At 39.6% G+C, this 27,144-nt stretch overlaps 1 protein-coding gene across 1 annotated transcript; it reads right to left on the bottom strand.

Moving 5' to 3' along the window:
- Positions 1-26,923, bottom strand: LOC104267852 (plasminogen-like). The gene is made up of 19 exons (XM_009873365.1): positions 26,875-26,923; positions 24,665-24,800; positions 23,975-24,081; positions 18,150-18,264; positions 16,926-17,089; positions 16,266-16,431; positions 16,024-16,142; positions 14,407-14,569; positions 13,405-13,535; positions 12,405-12,564; positions 10,745-10,935; positions 9,634-9,782; positions 8,822-8,915; positions 6,838-6,952; positions 5,722-5,796; positions 5,043-5,183; positions 2,680-2,786; positions 752-897; positions 1-159 (listed from the first exon to the last, which is right to left on the bottom strand). Exons 1-19 carry the CDS (start codon positions 26,921-26,923, stop codon positions 1-3), a joined length of 2,487 nt encoding a protein of 828 aa, XP_009871667.1.
- Between the last annotated feature and the right edge of the window lie 221 nt (positions 26,924-27,144).

Genomic DNA, 27,144 nt, shown 5'->3' with positions numbered 1-27,144 from the left:
TCAGTGGGCAACTATTACATTCTTGATCCAAGAAGCAAAACTAGGAATTCTGACAAAAACGGGCTTTGATGGCTGGGTACAGTCCAGTCCCCAAGAGGTGACTCCATATTGGACAAATCTGTCCTTATCTTGGCAGACCAGAGGTCCTCCAACTTCAGCCTGTGGAGGGAAAGAAATAAGGTGACTTCTCTAGTGAAGGAGACACTAGACATGCAAACAGCAAAATACTGGTGGGAATAATATTGTGGTAACTCTTAAGGCCTCAAAATATGACTAAGGCGAGGGCTGTGGAGAGACAAAGAGTCTCTTATTAGACGTATTGAGTAAAAAACTGGGAGAAAAGTTGTTTCTAAGCATCCAGGCCATTCCCCTGGTCTGAAAATCTAGCAATCAATGGATTAAATAAAGATATGTTACAATTCCAGGCTGCACCAGAAACAGTCACGGTTTCCCCTCTGTCTCTAGGATCAAAGGGAAGTCCAGGTAGTATATTATTTCAGGTGAGGTGGGGTATTCACAACACTAGACTACTAGGAGTAGAAAATGTCGGCACACATTTCTGAAAGGAAGGCGAAATTACCTTACACAGTTTTCCTGCTATCCTGATTGACTGTGTGAGTGAAGGAAAAATGCTATATATATCAGTTCTTATGCTTCACACAGAAGCCTTGGGTTGCTGAAGCTATTTCTGAGCCTTGAAAGTGCAAATTGTCATTTGACTTGCTTGCATTCAAGGATAGATTATTCTTACCTCACAGTTGGCTATGCTTCCAAAAGTAAATCCACCACAAAATTCGTGATTTTTGACACTTCCATTCAGAAATTCAGGTCGATTACATATTCTGTTTTCAAGCACAGGTAATTCAACCTCTTTTAATCTGTTGTCTGCATCGGTACCTTTGTGAACAACCAAGAAAATATAACAGTTATGAATGGTAGCTGGGGCATTGTGATCCAGTGAAGTCTGAGTAATAAAAGGACTGGGATTAGTCCCCAGCTCTACTACAGTCTCTGAGCCCCTTGAATGACCTTGTTAAATCTTTCAAATTTTTTGTACTTGGATCATACTGACTCTCAACAAGCAGAGGCTATTCTTCTTTACTAAATAAATAAAACCAGGTGCTTAGTATTCTGAGCCATTGTGTCAGTTTGTAGGTTTTATTATGGTGCAGTAGCAATAGCTTCTTTCAGGGGAAAAAACGTTAGCTTGGATTTACTTTACATTAATTTAATTCCTTCAGGCCTCAAGGGTTTTCCAGACAAGGAGGATTTTCCTGATGCCAAGGCCAAATTCTTCCCAAACACAGTTTAATGAAATAGTTGCCTGACATGGCAGGACCCTCTTTCCCGCTATCTAAAGGCAACAATGATCTGACGTTTCTTTCCACCTTTCTTTTCCACTTCCAGAAAAAGTGTAGCCTGTATCATTTTTTTTGTGGCTGTGATCACTATAACATAGAAAACAGCTGCCACCCTGTGGCAAGCCAGTCAAAAAAAAAAAAAAAAAGCAAGGTCAGGAAGGGAAAAAAGGTGAGAAGAGAGTCAGCAAATGCTATCTGTGCTGCAAAAAGATATTTCTTTATAATGCTGATGAGTTACACTAATAGGAGAGTTATTATTCTTAAGCATTATTTTCATAGTATCAGTTTTGTAGCTAAATTACACAAGAAGGGCAAAAAGGTTGCAATCTATGTTGGAGGCTTTTATGGTGAAACTTGGAGACAGGGACATGTTCTGTCCACTTTTATTTATTTATTTTAAAAATTCGTCGAATGTACACACAAAGAAGAATCCATTTGCTTCATTTTACAAGTATTAATGGAGTGTGAATATCGTGCTGTATGGCAAACAGGGTGGGAAGGACATCCTGTGCACGTAGCTCAGCAAGGTCAAAAACGTGTATGTGGGAGCTAAGACTGACAGGTGCAGATGCCTGCTGGAAGCCGCAGGGATGAGGAATCACCTCAGGCTTCAGCAAAAGTGGGTAAAAGAGGGCTGGGTGTTCTCAACCCTCAACATAAATGGAGCAAGAGCTGGGCAGCAGGTGACCACATGGTTGGTTTTCAATGCCAGACTGTGAACAAAATTCCGGTAAGGGTTTTACTTCAGCTTGAACTCTTTTTTTGCCTGTGCCTCCAAAGTGACTCCATCCCAAAAACTTCACGGTTCCCAGGATGCCATCTCAGATACAAGGTCTTAAGGCTGGTGCTTGCCCAGATATCCTGTCGGTTTGGAGTGAATGTAGGTCCCTGAAGACGTCTATGCAGACAGTAATATTTAGACTACAAGAAGGCAAGTGCAAGCTCTATTCAGATGTTAAAAAAAAAGTGTATCTGAAGATTAAAATTAAAGGCAATGGCATTATTTGAGCATTGTCCTTATTTGTTCAAATATAGTTTATACTAAGCTGAAGAAAGACTGAAATAGACAGCGATAAAAGGTGGTAAAGTCTAATTCTCCTCTGTCTTTTCTCTTGTTTAGTGAATTCACTTCATGTGAGCAATGAGGGGGAAAAATCAAGCTCCAAGAGAAATAAATAAAAATAATTATGTTGCCTAGTGACCTCTGACTTAGTCAAATCTTTAGTAAAATATGGTTTTCAGGTCCCAAGCGTGCACATATTTTGGGATAGGATTTGAAAACCTTACTAAATTTTCAATTGCACCGAATATGCTTTACCTCTTGCTTTTCCCCAGGCAGTTAGAAAACACATTGCACTTCTTTCTACCGTCAGATCAGTTTCAGGCAAACAAACTGGTTTTACATGGTCAGTAATTGTTACAGGACTGGAAAACAAACAAAGAATAATTAAAAGATCCTTAGAAAAATTACACATCAGCTTGTTCAGTCTTCATACTCAGAAAGCTCTGCATGGAAATGGCATGGGGAAGGGTGGAGAAGCTGGTGGTGTCTTAAAATCATATAGATGGTTGTAAGGTGGTGTCTAGTCACTTAGTGAAAAAAGAGGTTCTTTACAGCAACTGAAAGTCTCTGGGAATGTTTGCGGGCACAGTGACAGTGCAAGTGTGTTTGCCGGATAGTGCTAGGGCGCTGATCTCCGGTTACTCCTGCAGTGTGCATAAGACCATGCACAAGCCCAAGCTGAGCCCCTAGCAACCCTTGCAGGTGGTATGAGCCTGACTTATTTCAGATCATCCCCGCCTCAGAAGTCATGGATGTTTTCAAGAAGTTCACAGGAGAGGGAAAGGATGGATGAATGAGTAAATAAGCAGACTCAGCTGATGTTACAGAAAATTCCTTTCTCCTCTGATTACGTGAGTGATATAACTAGGTGACATCATGCAGTATCTCACATATTACTAAGTCTATCACCTCAGTAAAGTACCAAAATAAACTCCTTCCTTATCACAACATTTTCCTGGAGGCTTCAGAACTGGAATAAAGCCGATACAGAGTGGACAGGGCCCTGGGAAGCGGTTCTGCAGAAGATGAAACTGTTGCATAGGGGAATCTTTTCTTTTGATTGTCCAATTCTTTACTGACTTTCAGATGTAGATGTGAAAAGATGAGGTGGCTTCTGGGAGATATATCACTCTAGGCATCAGACAAGTGCAAACAGTTTTTGATAAGGTGAAAGTATGTATGAGCAAGCTGTTAAAGGAGATCTACCACTGTCAGGAACCTATCCTGTAAAGGTTAGTTCTGATTGTGAAACAGAGTAAAAGGACTTGAATGAAGTTGAGGAGATTGGTCAGGATAAAATGAACCTTAAAAATCTCTTTTTAGGCCTTGAATGATTTAGAAGGCATGTGATGTGACAGGTAGTGAGATCTCTGATGTCCAATTAAAAAGCACTAACAAATCACTCTGTTTCTAATCAGGCCATGCTAGGGCTGTGAGCTCAAAGAAAATTGAAAAGAATGAGAGATCAAGGGAACTGACTCTGACCTATCTTAAAATAAAGATCTCTTCAACACAAAAATCTGAATGAAACATGATCACAGCAGTCCAGGAGGGTGAGAGATGCTAACTAGCTCCTGTGCTGAAGCTGGAGTTGTACCGAAGTCATCATTATCCTTTTGAACACTATCCTCCAGCCCTCTGAAGTCCAAGATGTTTATCTCAAACCTTCACTTTCACATGGTTCTATGAAATTCATCTAGTTCATTCTTAATAAAGTCCATTTTTATTGAAAGAACTCCTGAAAATTGATCACATAATCACAGAATTACTGAGGCTGGAAAAGACCTCTGAGATCATCAAGTCCAGCCTATGACCCAACACCATCACATCAGCGAGACCAGGGCACTAAGTGCCACATCCAGCTGCTCCTTAAACACCTCCAAGGACGGTGACTCCACACCTTCCCTGGGCAGGGCATCCCAATGCCTGAGCACCCTCTTCATGAGGAAGTGCTTCCTGAGATCCAACCTAAACCTCCTTTCGATAGACAACCACACACAGTTCTCAGTTCCTGAGACTGCTCAGACATCTAAGCAAGACACAAAAGAGGGCTTCAGGCAAGTACAGTTATGCATAAGAGTTTTTTCACTATATCACATGACAGGATCTGGTTTTACTGAGCTGTTTGCCAAGTCTGCAGCTCATGAAACATATATGTGGCCTGGACTGAACCATTGCCAGGTAAACTGGATCCTTCTACTTGCTCCATGCAGAAGCTATGGTGTCTCCTGGCCAAAACTTCAGTTGGGACTCACAGGCCTCAAAGCTGAGCAGGAAAAGCCTCCAAGCAGAATATCCTCCAAACACAACTCCACTTCAGTTTGCCTCCACCCTCTCTACTTCAGGGGAGCTCCTTCTTAGCAGATGGTGAGTGGGAATCCCCCATGACAATTCCTCCCATCCTAACTGGCCCTTGCCTTCCCTAAGCTCTGTGAGAAGTTCACAGGGGTTCTGCCAGTGACGTCACTCTTGAACAGATGCCTATGCTAACACCTGAAGGGACTCTCACACTCTCTCATACCACCCACAACCACCCCTGAGAGTTAACTCCATGCTAAGCTAACTTGTGACTTCAGAATAAAGTTATTATGGGTGGAAAACTTGGACTGAAATGGTACCTGTTCAACTTAAGCAAAGCAATGTCTGCTCCAGTTGGTTCCTTTAATATTTTCTGAACACTTCGGATTTGCAGGGATGACTCTATTGCATTGAGATTCTGTATCCCAAGAAACACCCTATAGGAAGTAGGTTCTTCTGACCTGGAAGAATGACAATGACAAGGTTATACATCCATACACAGAATCAGGAATGTCATTCTTACAAAATTCACTGATTTCCCTGGAGATCCACAATTAACAAGATGCTCAGGCTGGTGCCCTCATTTATGTTTGGGGGAGAAGGAAAACGTAGCTTTTTTAACAGTTTGATTTTTATGACAGTGAAAAATCCCATGGGCTGTAAATAATGTCACACCTTCTTGCAGTGTTCATAACTCCTAAAGCCCTAAGGATCAGCTGCTAGCCACAGTTTTTCCAAGTGCAGTTAGCGCCAGCATATCATTAGCATCCTTTCTGGACTGCTTTGGGGTGAAGAAGAGGGCAGACAAAAGAAGCAACTTCTGTTGTGTTCTGCTGCTGTTTGATTGAGACAGGAGCAGAAGATAAACATCAACTTGCTGGTAAGACAGATAGGAAATAAGGAGTAAAGAAAGGGCCTTTTTCAGTACATCTTGCTCCTCTGTTGATTTTCTCAGGCAGATTTAGGAGATGCCTATCACTTGTTCCAGCAAATACTCACTCTTGCAAGCACTGAGCTGCAGTAAGGACCCACTGTGGATGTATCAGAGCGCCAGCGCAATGGTGCACATTGGTACTAGAATAGAGAAGACAATCACATTCATTTAAGACTGCATAGTCAATTCTCCACCATCTATACTGTGCACGGTGGAAAATATTAGCAAACTAGCAACATACCCCTTTTACCAGCCATAGATTGTCTTTTGCCAATGGCAAGAGAAATCAAATGCAGATTTTTCAAAGGACAAGCTTTATTTGCTCCAGAACATGAGACATGTGAAAAGAAATTTGACACCCAGGTGAAATTTTTGCAACGGCTCACTCTTGCTTTCAGGAATTTAACAAAACTAATTGCATTTCCTAACAATTTCACTTGTGATGTAATAGGTTTGTCCTGATGAGGATTTAATAACAGGATACATCATCCTGATTTGTGGGGTTGCATTGGACTAGTTCTTTAAATAAATCTTACTATGATCTTCTAATGTTTCTTGGGATAATATTTATTATGATGACTATCAACAACTCTACAGAAATTTTCATTAGCCTTTCTGTAAGCAGTTCTTCATCTCCTGTTCAATCGCTCCTATTGTGATTGTGGAAATGCTGTGCATAGAGTGTGTTTTAAACTAAGACATGATGATCTTTCTATGGCTTCTAAGACAACCAGAGTGGGCACAGCATCAATTTACATTTGAACTAGACTGGATGCTGGATGAAAAGGAATTATCAAAATCCATTCATACACATTGCAGGTTGGTGGCTATATTCCTGGGCTTATATTACTGACCAGGGAATGCAATTAACTGTCACTATCCCAAGCAGGAATTATTCCCTCCCTATTTCAATAATTAAAGGTGTATTTAACATCTGTAATTCAACATTTCCCTCTAGAGATTCAAGAGAAAGCAGGGAGTTTGGGATTAAGTAGCTCTCTGTGGACATTATTTCTAAAAAAACAGACGACAGTTTATTTTACACGCTGAGATATTTTATAGAGAGACCAAGGCCAGTCTCCAGAAGCATTTGCATTGTTTCCTGCTAGTCTCTTTCTAACACCTGATCCCTGTGAAACCCTGGTGCTCACGGATGTTGATACAGTCTGGCATACCAGTACCTCATCCTGAGACTGATGTGCCAAGGCCAAGACCCCGGAGATGAGTCACACATGTTATATCGCTCACAGATTCGCTCATGTCTCATTGGGACTTTTCCACAATCATGCTCAAAAGCTACAGAATTAAAAAAAAAAAGTTACAATGCAGAATTTTCAGGCAGTTCTGTAATGCCACCCACAGTGCAATCAGATGAAAAGAGAAAGGCATAAGACATTTTTTATCTTCCTTAGGCTTTCACTCTTTAAGTTGGCTAATAGAAACTAAAGGTAAAGGAACAATTAGAATCTTTAGACTCCATTACATTATCATTACCTTCAGCATTTATACCTAGGGCTAATATTTCACATTTGACATGATAAAATATTAATTTACCTGGACAAAAATTGTTAGCTATGTCAAATATTTGGATGTAATCAGATAACATAAGTAAAACTATAAAGAGCCCCACCCTCAAAAGAAAATCTGCAGCGAAGCTGAAGGGAAAACAGTGCTAAAGGAACTGCAAGTGTTTATTGCCCAGACAATAGTAACAATTTCTAAATCCTTTAAAACATTATATTCTACATCTTGGTTGAGTTCAAAACAATCCCTAGATTAAAAATAAAATTGAGCCACTGTCCCTTTTCATAAAATAGTCCAATTTTGCTCTCACATTGCTTACTCTACTTTCTTGCTTATCCAAATGTCTCTGAACTTTTTTAAATGGATTTAGCTTGGATGCTCAGTAAGGATCTAAGTAACTCTTTCCAGAGCCGTATATGGTGCTATAGACGTTAAATTTGTTAGCTCGAGCATTAGACAATTAATAAACTTATCAACGACTAAAGTTCCCTTACACCTTAATGTAAAAATCTAGTATTCAAAGGCTGTTTTGAAAACAGATTAGATCTTAAAGTAAAACTCCACCAGAGAAGTTCCAGGGAATGGATTTTCACAGCTGTATCATGTGTTACTTGTACATTATTCCTTATTCTTTTTGCTTGCACATTATGATTGTGTATAATGATAATGCATTGCTGCTTACAGGAACACATTAAAAGGCCAGCAGGAAGAATAACATGTATTTGAGGGAGTGATCACTCCTGCCTATTTTGTATTGCTCCATTGTCCAAGAGAGCAGGGACCTGGCCGCTAGATGTTACTGTATTAAAAATATTACAAGAAATGAAGAAGTAATAGTTTTTCCATGTCCCTTCCTGATATTTCTTTCTTAAATCTATCAAAACACAGGCAAGGAAGGGAAGAGCAAAGCAAATAAGATGACAGTCAAGGTGCGCAAAGCAGTGCTCCCGGTACATTAGAGCTGTTAATGATGCCCACTGCCAGGGCACCAGAAAACGTAAGAACTCTTTTCCTGATGAATTTTTCAACAAACACTGCACCTGCTCAGTTTACTGATTACTATCCCAAAATAGAAAAAAAAGAATTAAGAAAAATATCCAAGACCAAATTCACTCCTTACCCCAAATGAAAGGCAAAATATTTAGCCACAGATTATCCTAACATCCAGATAAGAATAAAAAACAAATCAGTAGAGAATGAAAAGGGTTTCAAAGATTGTAATCTCTGGTGCTCCCAACTAACAGAAAAAGTGTATAGGCAGGTTTTCAAGGCATTAGTCCTGCCACAAAGTTCATAGAAAGACTAACATGAACATCAAGGAAATCCTCTCCTGTGTTAGTGGACTCCAGAGAAGGAATATCCCCCTTCAAAGCTTCATTGGATATTTCAAATTCAGCTAGCAACTTATAATAAAGAGCACACAGGGTGTTGTCTATGAAATTGTACTGCTGATTCATAGCACTAGGTTATCTAAAATTTGGATGACTATTGCAGGTGCATGATTTTGTCAAACTTCCATATAAAACTAAATTCAATTCAAAAGCTACTACCTACTGGAGTTTTTTACTGTTAGATTGAAAACATTTTGTAACACATATAGTTGTGGAAAGGGAGGACAGAAAAGTCTTTAAGGATAATTACAGCAGCGTGGAATTTCACAGTATTCCCATTTTTTTTCTGGGTCTGTTGTGAAGCACCAAACACCATTTTCATCTCCATCAGGATTCCTGCAATACTGTAATAATTACAAAAACAGAGAATGAAGACTCCAAATTTTAGCCACAGAATGAAGAAGTCTAAAAGTGGATGTTCTTATACAAGTGTTAAACTAAAACTTTGAATTATTTCCCAAAACTACTTTTTCACTGGATGTTAAATGCTTTCTGTTTTCTCTGATCCCCAATTTTTTTCTCTTCTGTGTCTTCAACCTATTAAGTGAAGTTAGAAAAATATGATAAAATTGCTATAATTTTCTTCACCAAGACTCACCCTAGGTCTAGGGCTTTTTTTGCCTCACGAGAAGTAAAGTTTGACATGATGACTAAATGCCTGAAACATTTGCTGGTGGCCTAATCCTTCTTCCCCTAAAGTCATTGACAGCAAGTTAGGTCAGCTCTGAGAATTTGCCAGAAGGGTGCTTAGCTTGTGACAAGCAGCAAAAGGCATCGCTTTGGAGTTCGCAGAAATCAGGGAAGAGCTGTAGATTTCATTCGTGCTGCTTGCTTCTCAGTGTCAACCCCATGGGGTACCTCTGTGCTTGAAGTAAAAAATTCCTGAGTAATGTAAAATGCATGCTTCCCTCTTCAATGTCATTATAGGTCTGGGCTATCAATGTGATGACTACCAGACACGCTTAACATGGTTTATAAAGACTTAACACAAAGTGTTTACTGAGGGCTCCCGGAGAAAGGAGACAACGTTCAATGGCACCAATGGCTTTAGAAGCTGTTTACATTTTTATCCAGGCCTGCTCTTGGATGAGTCACCGGAGTGAAATATTTATGGCTATGAGGTTTCTGAGAAGCCCACTCTTGACAAGTCCTGCCCTCTCCAGTTTTCGCTACTGTGCCACGATAGTTCTTACCATTACCGTGAATGCAGTCTGTGAAAAAAAGAGGAAAAGGAAATCATTGTTAGCTTCTGAATCTGTATGTGTGGGTAGTAAGCAGAAACAAGCCAGATTAAGTACCATTTGAACTTGCACACACTCTAGTGTCTATAGCAGAGAGACAAAAATATACCCTGTGATGTGATTCCCCCAGTTTGTCTTCCTGGATGTATAGAGTAACTGAACTGGAAAAAATTTCTATGACCTTCAGGCTAAACTTTTTCATAAAGATGTTGCAAATATCTGAAAAGTCTCCAAGAGTCTTGCCAAGTTGGTATCAGTAAGCACCTTCCATGAGAGAAGTGTATTTCAGAGTTAACATCCCATTATACTGAAAGAGTAATTTTTGTTCAGGTATGTTCTTTGGCTGCACATGAGTAAGATGACAAAGCTCCATTTAGAGATGCATCTTTTATCCGTCCCTGCCACCTTTCTTTGAAAAGTTAATAGTTCTTGGAAAGCTCTGCTTTATATTCAGAAAAGTCATACCACTTTGACCAACATGGACTATTAATGGAAGCAGTGAAGCAGGATACATCAAAAACTTATTTCTCTTGGTGCCTATATTTTGAAAAACCTCGTTGCCTACAAACAACACAATAAGCTAAGGTCAACCTCCACAAAACACAAAGCACAGCACAAGAAAACTCCTATAAAAACAACATTCGTTGTGACATTTTGATAGCATACAGCTAAAGAAACACTAGAAATGTCTATTTTCCTCTTGTTCCTCTAGATGAAAAAGAAATCCTACAGAAGGCACTGTAAAATGATATAGGCTACAGCATATGAACTGACTGAAGAGTACTTGCTGTAAAATTCAACAGCACAGATCTGAAAGCTGGGGGAGGGATGTGATTGTCATATTGCAGCACTACTCAAGAATAATTTTGATAGATTAATATTTCCTTTACCCACAGACTCTACAGGAGATGACACTTATAGCCAGCTGTTACCAGATGTGATGGGCGTAATCAGGCCAACATTTTGTGCTGCTGTTTCAGGGGGGTCATTTGGTGCCAGCTCTTGTATATGATCATCACACCTCTTGAGATTGCAATACTCCCATCTCACATTGGGGTCAGTGGTGAAACACCATGGGCTCCTGTCACCATCTGGATTTCTACAATAGTTGCCCCTCAAATCCCTGCAAAAGTAAGTATAATAGTTATGTGGCAGAAGATGAAAAGGAATCATAGGAATACCTTGCCAAAAGGATGTTGATCTGTACTGTGCAGAGATAAATACATTTGTTAATTTTTTATTTATTGCCAGGTATAGTATTACCAGCAAACACATTTATGGCTGTGATATGAGTGGAGAGTTCTATTTCACATGCACTTTATAGTCATGAATATATTTATCAAAAGGAAACATAATTCAACTACTGGCTTAAATTCTACTATCTCAATGCACTGAGTAACAAAATAAATGCCTGATATGTCAATAATTTAATTCTATTTATATATACATAAGCATAAACAACTGTGTGAATGTATTAGTAATAAATATGCAGGAAGATCCATACTGTTTTTGTGCAATTATGCTTTTCCAGAATTTATATTTTTAAATGACAAAGGGTTCTTTCCCATATTCAGAAGAATGGCAAATAAATACTTATGCAAGTGGTTCCCCCACACCGCCCAGAAACCCTATTTCTACTGAATTCAGTGGGAGCAATTCCATGCCTCTGCTTGGTGGAGCAGGAGGAAGTAGATTTTTCTCTCTTCAGTAATTTGCAGAGTTCCAATATTTCCCCATCCTGAATCACAGCACAGCCATGGAATAATAAAAAAAAATGAAATGTTTTCTTTCCACATTTTTTTTTCATTTCCACAATGTTTCATTCCACATTTTCACAACCTGATTTAATTTTTTTAACACTTGTGAAAAACAGCATCCCCTCTGAGGATGTTATAGTTTCAATACATCAGTATTTTGATGCCAAAATATGACCTTTTTTTATTAAAAAATATAATTATTTAGGGTGACATCATAAAAAAGGCAAAAAAATAGGAAAGTATCAACCTTTCTGCTTATACCTGTAACACATCAAGAACTGATGGGTTTCCTAACAATCATCATTTATTACTGGCACATTAGTAATTAAGATTAGCTTTCTAAGTTATTGCTGTTCCAGTTTAGTTAGTCTGAAGAAGACAAACCAAGGGGGGAAACTCAGAGCATGCAATTCTGGGTGCCCAATTCCAACATTTGAATGGTAGTTCTAATAATTTCTGACTGTGTGTTTTGCAGCATAAATGCTCTGTTCTCCCCAAACGAAATACATAGAAAGGCCACCACAAAAGTTTCAAATTTATAAATAAAAGGCATATTTCAGTAGATGCCTGGACTTTGGATACACGCCTCCCGGTGCTGGTTACAGGAGCCCGGATTTAAAAGTGGAGGAACACAGCTGTATTTTATTCAGAATTTATATATGAAGAAAACACAGTTTTTCTAAAAATGAGACTTATAGTAAATGTTTCCACATCTTGGAGAAGTTTTCTTTTATGGTTACATTTCCTGGCAGTGTTTTAAAGCACGGATGTGCAAAGATAATATAATCAGCAAGAGTCATTGTCAGATAAAAAAGAAAAGGCGAGATAAACATACGCATTTGGGAATCTGTCCGGGGTTTTTTCATGCCTATGTGGGAACATGGAGTTCCAAGCCTGGCATATTTTTCCTGATGCAGTGATGGAAGCTGTGCCACGATAACTCTGGCCTTTGCCTCGGTAGCATTCCTCCAGCAGGGGAACGAGCATCGGTACATCTGCAGCAAACAACAGCAACTGGTCTTCTGCATCATGATTTTATGTTCTTACTGAGTTGGCACAAGAAAATGTCAAACCCAAAAACCCAGATGACTGATTTATATAGTCAGTGAAAGGATCGCGGCCAGTATGAAAAGCAGAAGGGCATTTTCAAAGATATTTAGGAAACTTTCACAGATTACCCTTGCATGTTAGATGTTGTTCCATGGAAGGTTCACCACTCAGTTTCATGTTGGTAGATGTAAGCATATTTGGATTAAAGATCGTAAGTTCACATAAAAAACCTCATAGATTAGATGCTAGTAATTTTGTCCCTGATAGAGTTCTAAAATTGACATTATGTCAAACTTTAATCTCTATCTTATCCTTCTGACTGCATTACGAATTTCTTCTTTTTTTTTTTTTGTTTAAATGAATGGATGTTTCAGATGAGATTTTTATTACTTTGGAAGTTCCTGTCCTCCTTTTTGTGGCTACTTTCCAGAAATGGTACTTCCTTGTGTTCAGCAGTTTTTCCTCTCTTTAAGCCTGTTTTTAATTTTTTTCAATTAACTTGCTAAAAAATGCCCCACCTTTGTGAAAAAAGGAATATAAAAAAATAAATGTCTTTCATACTGTAATTCTTCTGTTGGGTCAGCTGGTTGTTTACATCCTTCACTGCATTTCCTAAACCACTTGAAGTCCAAAATTTGGCAGGTTTTGTAACATGCCAAGCAGAAAAACTGCATAAACAACAGTGACAAAGTGACTGAAACAAGTTTTAACACATTCACTATGAGAAACAATAAATCTCTCACTGTTTTTAAGTCCTTATCTCAAGCACGAGCCATGATTCATACCAGTAATCTCTTGTTCCGTCCCCTCACACTGGGGAATTTCACAATATTCCCACCGAATGCTGCTGTTCAGGGTGTAGCACCAGGGCCTCTTCTCTCCATCAGGATTTCTGCAGTAGTTTTCCTCTAAGCCCCTGAAACAGAAACACTGGCTTTAAACTACTCATAGGAATCCAGAAGAGTTGTATGCAAGGCTGTTAACAACTACTGCATGCAAAGTTCAACTCAGAGGCTACATTTACTCTTTTTGGAGATCAATTACCTCATGCACCACTATTATGGGACTAATCAACAGCCTTCGATTTTACAGTCTAAATGCTGATAATATACGAAGAATTTTCCAATACTTACACTTCCTGCTTTTCTTTTTGAAGCTAAGTTATGGCAGTAAAAACAGACTTCAAAACACAAGCCATTGGTGCATCTGGCCATTACAGTAAGAACCAGACAACGTTGGATGTCACAGACTGATCCTGGAAGCGCGTGCATACGAGCACCAGTGCATGCTACTCTCTGCCCTAAGATAATAGACAGGGTTTCGCATGCCCAGGCTCCATGTCACAACCCACAGGATCAAAATGCAGAACTGAAAGCCTAGTCAATCCCAGCTACCCTTGCTCATTGATAACACCCAGCTCCTCTGACCTTGTAGCACAGGGATGTATTGGAGCATCTTGGATCTTGGAGCATCACTATTTGGAAGAGCAATGCATTGAAAATGTGCCAAAAACACAGCCAGGGCTTTTTTTTTGCATAGAAACAGTAAATACTTAGCTGTGGGATGTGGAGGAGACAGGTGACACAAGTACGTGAGAATAAAGTAGCTGCTAAAAAAAGGAATGCTGAGAAATGTTAAGACCTGAATGGAAGTAAAGAAAGCTGACGAAAGGCAACAGCTTATAAATACAGCTGCAGAAAACCTGGGCTACTCTTGCCTCTGCCTCTGGGTCCATAAGGAATAACTATGCTGTTTCATATTTGTTAAAATAATGAGGCTCAGCATACTTGCAGGGATATCTGTCAGGAATCCAGCCATGTTTGTGAGGAAACTGTGTGCTCCAATGTTGGCAGGCATTTCCTGATTCAGTGATGGCTATCCTGCCTCGATAGTCTTCTCCCTTCCCTGAAAGACACTGGGAGTCCAAGCCAGAAACTGATGGGTGCGTAGCTGTAGCAGGATTTAGAGAAAAATAAGAAAATAAAAGAAAAATGCTGCTAACAAGTGCTTTCATATATATTTTAAACCCTTTTATATTCTGTAATGTCAAACATAGTTTGTTTTTTTTTTCTTTCAGCAGAGGTGACATTGAATTGATTGAAAGCCAGGGCAGAACCAACTGTACATTTTCATTTTCACAAGCAGTCAGGCTGCCAGACAGATGTGCCGTGTCTGCCCTTCTACAGAAGTCAGTTAATAACCGTGCTGAGTCAAGCCAGATTCAGTGCCTGCAGTCCCCTGAGAGCAGAGCTGGAAAAGCAATGAGTAGTCCTCTATAGTCTTGTAAAAACAAGTGGGATAAAGGGAGCACATTAATGTAATACACACGGGTAGAGTGGAAAGGGTAGAAAGGGTAAGGATAAACGCCAAGAAGAAATTGTGAGAGAAAGAAGAAACAGATTCTGGAGTGAGTGAATTGGGAAAGTGGGGCAGAAGGAGGTGTGCAAGGAAGTGAATTAGTCTGGCATGCGGGGAATGGCAAAGGGAGTGAGTGTAACAGTGAGAGGCACAGAACCTGCCGAGAGCAGAGAGAAAATTAATCTGCAGTGCATACCTCATATATACTTTGTATATGGAATTTCCCAAGGAGAGAAATAAGACTGTAAAAGACTAGACTATTACTTAAACTGTCTTTAAGATTTAAGAACAAACTAGAGATGCTATGCTAAACTCCACAACTCAGTTTATGATACAGAAGTCTATAAAGAGTCATGTTTCCATCTATCATTGAAGCAAACTACAGCTAGCAAACACATGCTGCTGCTTAAAGCACTGGCAAGTGCAGATGCATAAAAAAGCAAGCTCTAGAGACAAAACCACTTTTTTTCCCTCAAAGTGCAGTCCAGTTCTACAAATGGCAATGCTAATCTTGTTATTCAGTGCTTTGGAAATGTCCAGTTTTAGTGTGGTCAGCTTAATGGATTAAGCTAGCTCACAGACAAGTCACGTTTTTCTCCTGAGGCCTGAACTTGTTTCTCAAGATTCACGTGCTGCTAAGAAAAACACAGTGCTGGCTGTACGGGCTGCACCCAAGTAAAATATCACAGTATGTACCCACGGTAATTTAGGTGTTTTCCATGAGTTACCAGGTCAGCTGAAAACTACCAACTGATTTAACCTGAATGCCCCACCTCTTGGGTAAATTGAAAAGTGGTTGAAGACAAATTAGGGTTTCCACATCATCTTTTGCATTATCACACTTTGTGACATCTGCATCCTCACTGACCTTGCATGATTTTAAGTAACAGAAATTTAGTGAGAGATTATTAATGTGCACTTTCCCTGTTTTTTTTCCCCTGAATTTCTTCAGGTTACTCAGAACCGTGATTTCTTGTCTTTCCCCTCCCTCATAATTTTTATGAGAGGAGCTACCCTCTGGGGTCATCTCAGGAAATCAGACTCACAGCAACGAGGAATGTTGCAATATTCCCAGCGTTTAGTAGGGCTGGTAGTGAAACACCAGGGTCGAAGTTCGCCATCAGGATTACGGCAATAATTCATCTTCAGATCCTTCTCAGGAAAGCTGCAGGTTCAAAAAGAAAGAGAAGCTTGTGAGTCAGCTATGGCCAGGCGTAGCAATTAGGCTGGCTGCAGGCAGGGACTCCCAGGCACTGTGGGAATGAATCTAGCACTGAACGTGACTCACTGCTTCAGGGTAAATCCATGGATATGAGGCTCTTGGGCATCCCAGCGCTGGCACTCAAGCCCAGACTCTGTTCTAGAAACTTCTCCACGGTAGTCTTCACCATTACACTGCATGCATTCCGTTGTAGGGCCTAGGCAGGATGAAAACAAAGCAAGGTTCTCACCAGCTCATGAATTCTGGTCCTGATTTATACAGGGAAAAGTATATGGAAAGGAAATGAGAGGTTTGCTCCAGCTAATGGTAAAAGGAATCCAGAAGACTGTGCATTATAGCCCAGACAAAAGAATAAAGCTTTAGGGACACACGTCATTTGGAGGGAGGACTTTGTCATGTATCTGTATATACTCATATCAATGGGAGTTTTGTATGTAACACAGTACTTAGGTAAATCTTTACTCTTGTCAAAATTAAATAAATTGCTAGGGGCAAAAGCAGGACAATATCAGTGAACCATAAAAAAAGATCAGTTCCTCTATATTTACAGTATTACTCTGATAACTGGAGGCAATTAAGAAAACAACCTTTGCATTGAGCAACCTTCTTAAGTTCCAGTTTGATTTAAATTCACATTTGAAATCAAGCTGCAATATTAAAGTAAAAACAAATAGCATGGATAATATTACCTACTCAAACACTCCTGCTCTGAAAAATAAAATTTACCTTCTCCAGTGTGCGTGACCTGGCCCTCACACTCTGGGATGTGACAGTAATCAAATCTGGTAGCAGGATCTGTTGTGTAACACCAGGGTCCATTTTCATCTCCATCAGGATTTCTGCAGTAGTTTTCATCCAACTCTGCATTGGGGTGTTTTTCGGGTGTATACCTGTAATAGGATTAAAATTCTATTTTAATTCCAGTAATTTAGTGGAGCAGAAGGGAAACATGCAAGTTGCCAAGCAAGCTAGGGGCTCTATTCACTGTTCACAGTAAAAATGAGATAAACCTTCCCCACTGTAACCCATAAATGAAATCTGAAAAAACATTTTGCAACTACCATTACTAGTAGCCTTCTCCCTAGGTCCCAGCTGCCAGTGATAAGTGAGCTTACAGCCTGTGAGGACTATGACAGTCTCAAAAGACAGTTATTGTCTTTAACACCTGCATCCAGCTGATCTAGTCAGTCACTATGACCTGCGGCTCTGTCACGTATTTTTTTTTAATTCAGCTGCTTTAGAAGTGGGCTGTTTCTAGAGACAGAACTGGATTCTAATTTGCAGAGATTTCAAAGCAAGTGAACCTAGACTTCTTCCTATAGCATTACTGCTAGAGAAGACTAAATGTTTTTTAAACAAAAGATGTAAACAAGCACATCCACGATTCATTAGAATAACAATAAAAATTAAATTGTAAACAGTTAAAACTCCGAAGATCTGAAGATCAGAGAAAATGGGATTCCTGTTTCTGCTCTTACTTCAGGGCAGTCAGCCCTGAGAAAAGTCTGCCTGAGAGGGATAGTTGGGCACTTAAATACTTTGCTGGATGTTTCTTCTTGACTGTCTGGACAGCAGGCAGGGGGTAATAGAGCTGGACAGATGTCACTGCTTTTTTTTTTCCCCCACACGTCATACAGAAAAGAGAAATGATAGTCCCACTGTCACCAACAGTAAAATTTTCATCGTGATAGAAGAAGCATTTCATCTTCTTAAGAGGCCCAGCACCTAGGTGCAACTTCTATAGCTGACAATGCAACCTTCCCTTACACAGATCATTCCAGTTGTCTGCCAACAGAGTCAAAAGTAAGAAGACAGGTGAAGATAAAGCTGTCTTTAAAAACCACCTGACAAATGGCTTTGATAACATGAAATGGAAAATATTTATACAAGTGAAGTTGAGGACTTTTGGAAGATAGAACAACTTGAAGACAAATATAAATAAGGCCATACTTTGGGTTGTGGGGTGCTTTTTCCGCCCAGTTCTGGCATGGAATACCCCTCCGAGTTTTGGCTTCTGTTCCTCTGTAGTCCTTCCCAATCCCTCTTTTACATTGTAGAAAGTAAACTGAAATAGAATTGGCCTTGTTAATACAATGGAATGACAGCATTGCCTCTCTTAAAATTGAGAATCTGCAGCTGTTAAAATTCGTCAGTTTATGATGAACAATGTTTTACTCATGTTTTGAACCTCTTGCACATGAAAACACAGATATAATTCCATAAGGTATTTTAAAACAAATTAGTTACCAACTACTATGCAACTACAGAGGTAAATTCCTGAGGCATTTTTATAAAGCTAATAAAATCTAGTCAGAAAACAGATATAACAAGTTACAATTGGTTTTGACATGTATAAAATGCATGCTTATACTATCATACTACTGGTATAAAAAAGGAAGGTCTTTCACCAGCAGTTGGAGATTCTTTGTGTGGTTGTCATGCAACTAGCCCTTCAAGCCAGAAAATTTTTACTTATTAAAATACGTTTATCACATAAGTGCCCCCCAAACCTTTGATTCCTTCTAGCCCAGTACTTTCTAGCAGGGTTCCAAGGCAAACAGAATGCAAAGCACATTGATGATGGTTTTATTGGTAACACACACTGAAAAATCTCCAGTTACTTGGGGGAGTGACCCTGATTTTCCCCTTCCAGCAGTTTATTTGCACAAACCTAAACCCCAAGATAGAAAATAGGAAAGTTAGAGCTCAAACAGGAGACCAATCTGGTAGGAAAAGTTGAGCCTTGACACCTTGCAACAGTTACTGTTATCATAGTGTGTGGTTTGGACTACAAATGTCTGTCCTCTGTGTCCTGCCAAAAGGCAGCTGCTGCCCAGTTGTCACAGTACTACTGGAGTGCCCCAAAGTCTTGTTACTGCTGATTCAACATCGATACACCAGTAGCAAGTCCCAGCATGACCAGCGTTGGTTGATAGCCTTGCCCATGGACTTTCTGATGTTGCCAGGCTCCTCCTAAATGATTTCAGCCTGTCTAAATAAAAAAGCTGACATATCTGACACCTGGGGAGATGGGGTGAAGGCTCCGTATAGCTGGGTCAGGTATAAAGTCAGGCAGGTAACTTGCCAGTTCAAATGACACATGGAGACCACCATGGATTTAGGCCTTGGTACTTGATCACTTTTAAACAGCATTTTTAGTAACATACCTTCTTCCTATTTGACACCCAAAGTCTCTTTTATTTTTCTGTCCTGTACAGGAGTTTGCTATCCTGGTCTATAAACCCTGATAGTCTGTGCTCCTCAAAAGACAGATGGAATCAAAAGTCAAACTATATGTCAAGACAAAATTAAGGTTTCACTAAGGAAACTGCTCTGTAAAGAAGGAGGTCTCTAACCAAGTTCTTAAGAAATGTTTCTGTGACTAAGTGCCAAAACTTTTATTATTACCCTTACCAGAGGGTAAGCACTCTGGATGGCCACTGAGCTAGTAAAAACACCATGGTTCTTAAACTCTGAGAGGCCAATAAGAACCAAAGGAAAAGGCACTCTTGGGGGTGTAAGCGGAAGGAAACCTGTCTTAACATAATATAGTGAACATAGCCCACAAAATCTATGTATCCCTGCAGATTATTCCTACTATTAAAAAAGAGGTTGTCATAGAAAGACGATACCTCATACAAGATTTTGCTATTATCATGAGAAAAGTAAAACTGTAACTGCCAGATGTATATGTTCATGGAGTTCCCTTCATAACTATGGATAATCCAGGGTATGGTCTGCATACAGATCCTTAAATGTCTATGGCAGGATAAAATGTGAGAGCATAACATTGGGTGGCCCAGCACAGCTGGACAAACTCTTATACTCATGGAGTGATGAATCTTTTATTTTAAAAGTAGATGTTTTGGACAAGGAGTTTGAATCCAATCCAAGGGAAAATGAGCTCTGGCAAAGACTGATGCCAGAGTAGCTGTTACAAACTCCAAGGCGTGAGTCAGGCATAAATGAGATGGACAGTCACCATGAACCTAAGAGAGTGGCAGAGTCACAAAATGTCCTGGAGATTGCTTTCTCCAAGCAAAATAGATTCCATCATATCTCGGCAGAAAGGAGTTTTACAGCAGCTATTTACTGGTGCTGAGGAGTCATGGCGGGGACAGAAAACTCTTATGAAGCTTAAGGAAACTGAATGCCTTTATTTGCAAATCCAAGTTCAGACTAGGTGATGCTGTGTTAATCAGGTTGCTTCTAGGAAGGTGAGTCTCATTTTTGCAATGCACTTTAATAGCCTTTTGAGAAAGATCTCCAATTTGAGGTGCATTGGGGCCATAACAGATACCAAATGCTGCCATTTGGATTATCCAGAGACCACAAAAATGTTGGCAGTGGTACATGTAAGTTGCAGCAGAATATTCCTGCTAGTGAAAACCAGAATGAATATGTCTCTGCATCCTCTGCTTGAGAAAAACCCCCCACTAAAAACATGACAATCAAACAAACCTAAAAAAACCTCAACCTCCCCAAAAAACAGGCACTGTAAAATTGTCCCTTGAGGTAACGTGCTGCATAGTGGCTCCACAGGAGCTGACTAGTATAGCCAAGAGAGGCAGTGTGTCTCAGATGTCAAAGGTGGGTGTCCTAGACTGCATAAGGGTGAAGATGAGACAAGCAGCCCCAAAATTGCTGCAGATTGTAAGAGTGCTGGATGATGAGCAAATAATGCCTGACGACTTATTAGATGCAGAGTCTGCGAAGCATATGCCTTTTTTCTGCTAGTATCTATCTGCCTTAAGCCTTGGGTATATGGGTTGGGTTGTTTCAAAGAACCACCACCACTAGACAAGGATAAAATAAGGAAAGAGTAAATAGATTCCACATGAACAGATTTGGTCTCCATAAGCTACTGTCCAAGCTGTGGCAGTGACTGATGACAGCTTTCAGTGACATAAGTAGATGCTAAATATGAAGGAGATTTGATTTCTGCTTAGTCTGCAGTGGGAGTTTAGAAGAGCCAGCCTCCACTCCTAAAATGATCAGGAAAGGTCTCCCAGTCACATCAAGGGAGACGTAACTCAGCAGAAGGGCTGCAGATGACTGTGTCTGCTCTGACAGCCCACACAGTGATGGCAGTGAAGGCAAAAGAGGTGGCTGCCTGTTGTTCCCAGGTGGGACACTTGTTTCACCACGTAGAAGGACATCAGGTAAGCGTCCTTGTCCTGAGCCTGACACTCAGACAAGTGCCTCCATTCATGGGAGACCCTCTGCCATAACAGCTGGCCTCTCGATGTGAGGAACCAGACACAGTGTCTCCTCCTGTAGTGGACCTGTGTGGTGACATTTCCTTCAGTCCTGGTCATGGCCAGGATGGAAAAACTCTCATTCCAAGAGTATGAGAAGAGAGGGGAGCAGTGCCATATCTAACTCTACAGTTTCAGTTATGGCTAAGAAGTAACAAGACATACGGGTGCCAAGCTAGGCCACTTCTTTTTGCAAGAAAAAGTGGCTCCAATGGGCACATGAGCAGCAGAGCTGAAGGCTCTGACTAAATTTCTAGATTACTTGTGTTCAGGAAGGTCACTAAGATGAACTTTGAGGCAGGAGGCATCAGGTCTGACTTCCAGGGAACAGCTTTGTGGTAGGCTGACAAGAAAGAAGAGAAGTCAAGCAGTGTTACCATCTTGTCCTGAGATGTTCCTGGGTGTAAAATCAAGTCTTTTGCTGCTGACATGAGAATCAGATGTGTCTTTTCAGATGTTTCAGAACTTTGGGAGAGTTTGGGTGATGGTAAGCAATGTAAAGGTGTCCTGATCAAGTTAGGGATATTGGTTTGATTTGTACAATTTAAGCAAGACTTATTGGCTGGCCCCCTGTGACAGCATAAAATTAGAGTCAATGGGATTTATTACCTTAGAAGTGCTAATTTCAGTTTAATAATTAATGACTTGTGGATGAGTCTATTCACTTTCAATACATGCAGAGGAATTTACACAGTATATACTTCTCCTTTATCCTGTTCTAACCTCAAAGGAAAATTCCAATGAATTTTGACTTCAGTAAAAAAAACAAACCAAAAATCACATTTAAATTGTTGAGTCATTGGCTACACCCATTATTTGTACAGATATTTCACTTGTTCCAGAAATCATTTGGCTGAACCTTCTTTGTTATTCTTGCATAGGGGTGACTCACACATCAGTGGTCTATGAGAAATGTGTGAAAAATAAGAGTGAAAAAGAGCTCTCCATAGGCTTTAGTCTTCTGAAGTCTGTTACTGAGGTGGGGGACACAACTGTAGAGGTAAAGTTCTTTGATAAACACAACTGTAACAGTGGGTTTGCCTTCAAAAACAGGAAGGAATCTGACCATAATAACACTCAAGAATCAAAAAGTATGTTTTAAATCCTTTAAAAGCTTTAGTAAATTAGTAATTCATCTGAGTTGAATGTAAACTGCAAGTTTGGAAAAAATGTTGGGAAAAACTATTTGTCATTAGCACAGAAAGAAGACATCATGGAACAAATATTGCACCATGAGAACAAAATGTCACTGGTTGATAATCAGCTAGAAGTTGAACTAGTACTTACTGAAGTTGTCTGTTACAAACTGAATTCCACCCAGTGTCTTGAACCTGGCAACCCATCATTCAATCTAGTAGCAGAAGAATCATAGATCATAGGTCACAGAATGGCCTAGGCTGGCAGGGACCTTAGAGATCATGTTAATCCAGCCTCCCTGTTGCCAGGGACACCACGTCTCGACTAGATCAGGCAACATATGGGCATAGGATACAAGTGTTTAAATGTTAATATTCTAGCTTCTTGTTATGTTCGGGCCAGATTTCCAGCAGAAGTTAAAGAAGTACTCAGAATGGTATCAGTTTATATTAGTTGGGAATTTGGATGTGAATTGCTTTTTCTTTAAAAATTTGATATGGCAAAAAGGACCTGCACCATGATTATTCACAGAGTTTCAATTTTCTGTATGTCTTTCAAATGCTTCAGAATTGTAAAGACACTGAAAATAATTGTATTCTCAAACAAACTGAAGTGTTCTTACAAGAAAGGTTCATTATTCACCTTGCACATCAGTTAGTAAGAGGTTCTTTCTTTTCCTGGAAGACTCATTGAAGTTAATGTTTGTGACTGCGTTATCTATCTTCCCACAAAACCAGTGAAGAGAGTCTAGCTAAAAAATTATTTATTTCCACAGCTATATAGCATCTATTAAAAATTTAGGAATTAATTAATTAATTAATTCAAAAAATAGTCTTAAAACTAAGCCACTTACCTGAGCCTGGCATACAAGAAGAATTAAGCATAAACAGAGCAGCTCAGAAAACACGAATATTTGATTATAACTTTAAAAAAAATTACAAAACCCCAAAAAACCCACAGACTCCCCACAATTATAAATCAATAAAATATTTCAGTCAAATAATTCTTGACAGAATTATTACACAGAATATTAGAGAAGGGGTATATAGAAGTAGCTAATGCTGTAATCTTGAAAATTTGTATCAGCAAGGACTCCACTAGCTCCATGAAGCAGAAGACTGCAAATGCCTAAAGGGCAGAGAAATGCATGATTTTTGCTTTGGAGTATGTTTGTTCTGCCTGTTCCCAATAATATATGACTAAAGGCGTGAAACAGAAGCTCAAATATAAGGAGCCTTGATATGAAATTCTCTGGCAGTTTCAGCCCAGTTCAAAATCGGTGCTGGTCCACCTCACTGAAACTGTCTCCACCTGCAGCAGAGAATGCAAGGATGCAGTTAAAAGAGGCTTAACGTGGGTAGTATCTTATTATATACATACTTTGCTTCTCATAAAGAACTGCATCCGAACTGTTGAACACCACTGTCATTTTGGTATTTTCAGCCAGTGTTAAACATTGCAGCTTTTTCCTGGTGAATAGGAAGGCCCTGTTGAAATTGAGAAGCAGGATTTACATAGGAAGCAGTACTTTTAACTCAATTAAAATTACTAAACTCAATTATTTTTCTATAAATCATGAATTTACTAGAACTGTCTTGTATTCATTTACACCGGTTTCTACTGCTCTGAAGTCGCTGACTTTTTTAGGATGCATGACTACATGAACAAGTTACTGCATGAGAAGCTAGTTACTGCATTGGCAAAACATTATCAAGAGCATCCTAGCTGCTCAGGTTAGTCAATGAATTAGAAACATCTCACCTTTCTTTTGTGAAACAAGGGAGCATCCAGCTAAAGAGGCATAAGCAGCCCTCAGCATAAGACTGGATAAAAGCAGGAACTTCAGCATGTACTATAGAATGAGCAAAACATCGTAAATCCACCCTTTCCTTGGCCTTGTGGTAATTTATGAGTGGAGATAAGCCACAAGGTAAAGGCACAGGCATAGGCAACAACTCCGCAGGCAGAGCTGCAGCAGCATGTGGCTGTTGGTTCTGAGCAACAGTAGGAAAGTATCATTAATATACAGACACTCGCAATGACATAGTTTTAAGATTCAACAGAAAATACCTGCAATTAAAATTTCTTTCTGCTTCACATCTCCCTGCACATTCTTCTTCATTATTTGCCTTGTAATGCTGTTTATTTCGAGTAAGTATCCAAACACCATCTGTTCTCAAATAGTCATCGAGTATGCCTCCTTTCACTACAAGGGAAGGAAAGGAATCGGACATTAAAAAATGGGAATGCTGCAGTTAAGAAGATTTCTGACTTTGACTCCCATTTTCCGTGTAGCTTTGACAGATAAAGGCTTATTTTGTGTAATTCTGGGTGAAAAATTATAAACTCTGAGGCAATTTCTGTCTCCTGACACCATCACAGCTCTATGACTGTAACACATCATAGAAAAAAACAGCAGAACAGAGATGCAGAGAAGCAGATCTGAATGGAGTTATGTATGGTTTGAAGCTGAGAACATGAAGTATGAAACAGGAGTGAGAGGGACCAGAGAGAGAGACTAAGTGGTGTCAAACGAACACCACTCAGAGAAAGATGAAGGCAAGCCTGAAGTCTGGAGAAGCATGAATTGAGAGGATGTGAGATTGTGACCTCCCATGTGGCCAGTTTTACTGGTCATTGAATAGTTGTTTGTCCTCAGCTGACTTGTGCTGGAGCAAGAAACCACAATCATAACATTACTATATAGGTTTTTACAATGCCCACGATTATTCTGTTGTAACAGGTTGAGCAGACTTACTAATGAAACTGTCAAGCTGCATTTCTGTTGCAATAAATTAACCCAAGATTTTAAATTAGTAAATCAATTACTATTATTATATCTGAAAGTTACATGTGCATAAGATATATAGGATGTACTCCCTAATACACTTAACACTTAGCTCTAAAATGTTATTGCTCACAATGAAGCTTGCCATCTAATTGTGTTTTTTTTTCCTTCTACATGTATAATGATTCTGTGTTTCTGTTCCTAATCTCGACAAAAGTTTAATTCCACACACAGCATCAGGTTACAAGATTACAAAGGTGATGATTAAATATTTCATATTTTAAGCTAGATTATTATTGATAGGCACAGGAAATTCATCATCTTGTACAGCATTCTCACAGGTAACATGCATCTTTCATTTATGCAAACACTCAAATTAGGGTCAATTCACTGCAACATCACTTCAGTGTAATTAATTTCTATGACATATAGGTCATCCATCACCTACTTCCATATGACACATATTCATATAAATTACAAGGTGTTTGGAAGACTAATGAAAGTAAGATGATTAATTGCCTAAGGACAATCTTCTGTGACTCTTTGCAGAGTTGGCTCAATGCTCTAAAACCACATCTTAAGAAAGCCCTGACACTGAGGCTAGGAGTAGGACTATGTGGAGCACCAAGAGCCTACAAATTTCTCCTGATAGACTCAGTAAGCTTTTCCTCTCCTGTCATTTTTTTCTGAAGCTAATGGAGGCCACTGTTTCAGAATTGCAGAGGACCAGAATAGGAAACTACTACTTTCCAAACTTTATTGACTCATCTTAAAAACTATATGTTTGTCCAAAGAGCTGTACTTTGGATATCATTACCTTTCAGTATCCATTAAAAAAAGATTTATTTCAGCTGGCTTATGAATAAACATGTGAGATTTTGGATGACATGGATAAGCTAAAAGGCAACAAAGATGGACAGAGGCTTAGATAACAGAAAAGAAAATGTCATGTTAGTTCTCTGAAAAGCATTGCAAAGTGTAAACTTTAAAAAAAGAATACAATAGATTTTACAGTGCATCAGGGAGTGTATTATACTGACTAAAGATCAAGTCTTTATAAACCCAGACATGACATGAAAATTGAACAGAACATTCAAAAGTATGTGAGCAAACTGATTTCTTCTTTTGCATAAGTGTCTTTCTAGATTTAACCAGTACTAATCCAGGAGAGATAAAAAATAATGTCACTGTCTGCTATGAGTTTTGTAGCAAGCCTTCGCTAGGCTGCTTTCCAAGGGTGCCCCCATTTCTGCCCATGAGGCATGTTTGCAGGGAGCCACCAGCTCCCCACACAGACCCCAAGGCTGTTGCTCTTCTGGTGTCTCTAACAAACACAACACTGGAGCAACCACAGCTCTTGCTTTCTCCAGCAGCAACTCTCATCCAGGTAGGTCATGACACAGAGATTTGGGGACCTACCTTCACTAAATGGAGCTTGCAAGTGTTTGGCTCCAATCTCACCTGGGCAAAGCAGAAGGCAAAGGACTCTTACCTGAGCTGAGCAAGAAAAGAAAGAAAAAGGCAGTTTTGCTAATCCGCATTTTGGCCCAGCTGGCAGGTGCTGGAAGCTGTCTCTGTCAGTGCACAAAGTTTTATTGACTTGCACTGGAATGAGGCTGTATCAAACAAACAAGGCAGGAGGATTAAGTTAATGATTCTCCCATGCTGTGCCCCCCTCTGCTGTGGTGTGGCCATTTAAACAACCTTGAGTTGGATGGATTGCCAAATCAGACTCAGTCATTTGTACTGGATGCTGGGAAAT

Source organism: Apaloderma vittatum, unplaced genomic scaffold, assembly GCF_000703405.1.
Source record: "Apaloderma vittatum isolate BGI_N311 unplaced genomic scaffold, ASM70340v1 scaffold8637, whole genome shotgun sequence".
NCBI classification, from domain to species: Eukaryota; Metazoa; Chordata; class Aves; order Trogoniformes; family Trogonidae; genus Apaloderma; species Apaloderma vittatum.
This window is presented reverse-complemented; position numbering and strand designations above follow the sequence as displayed.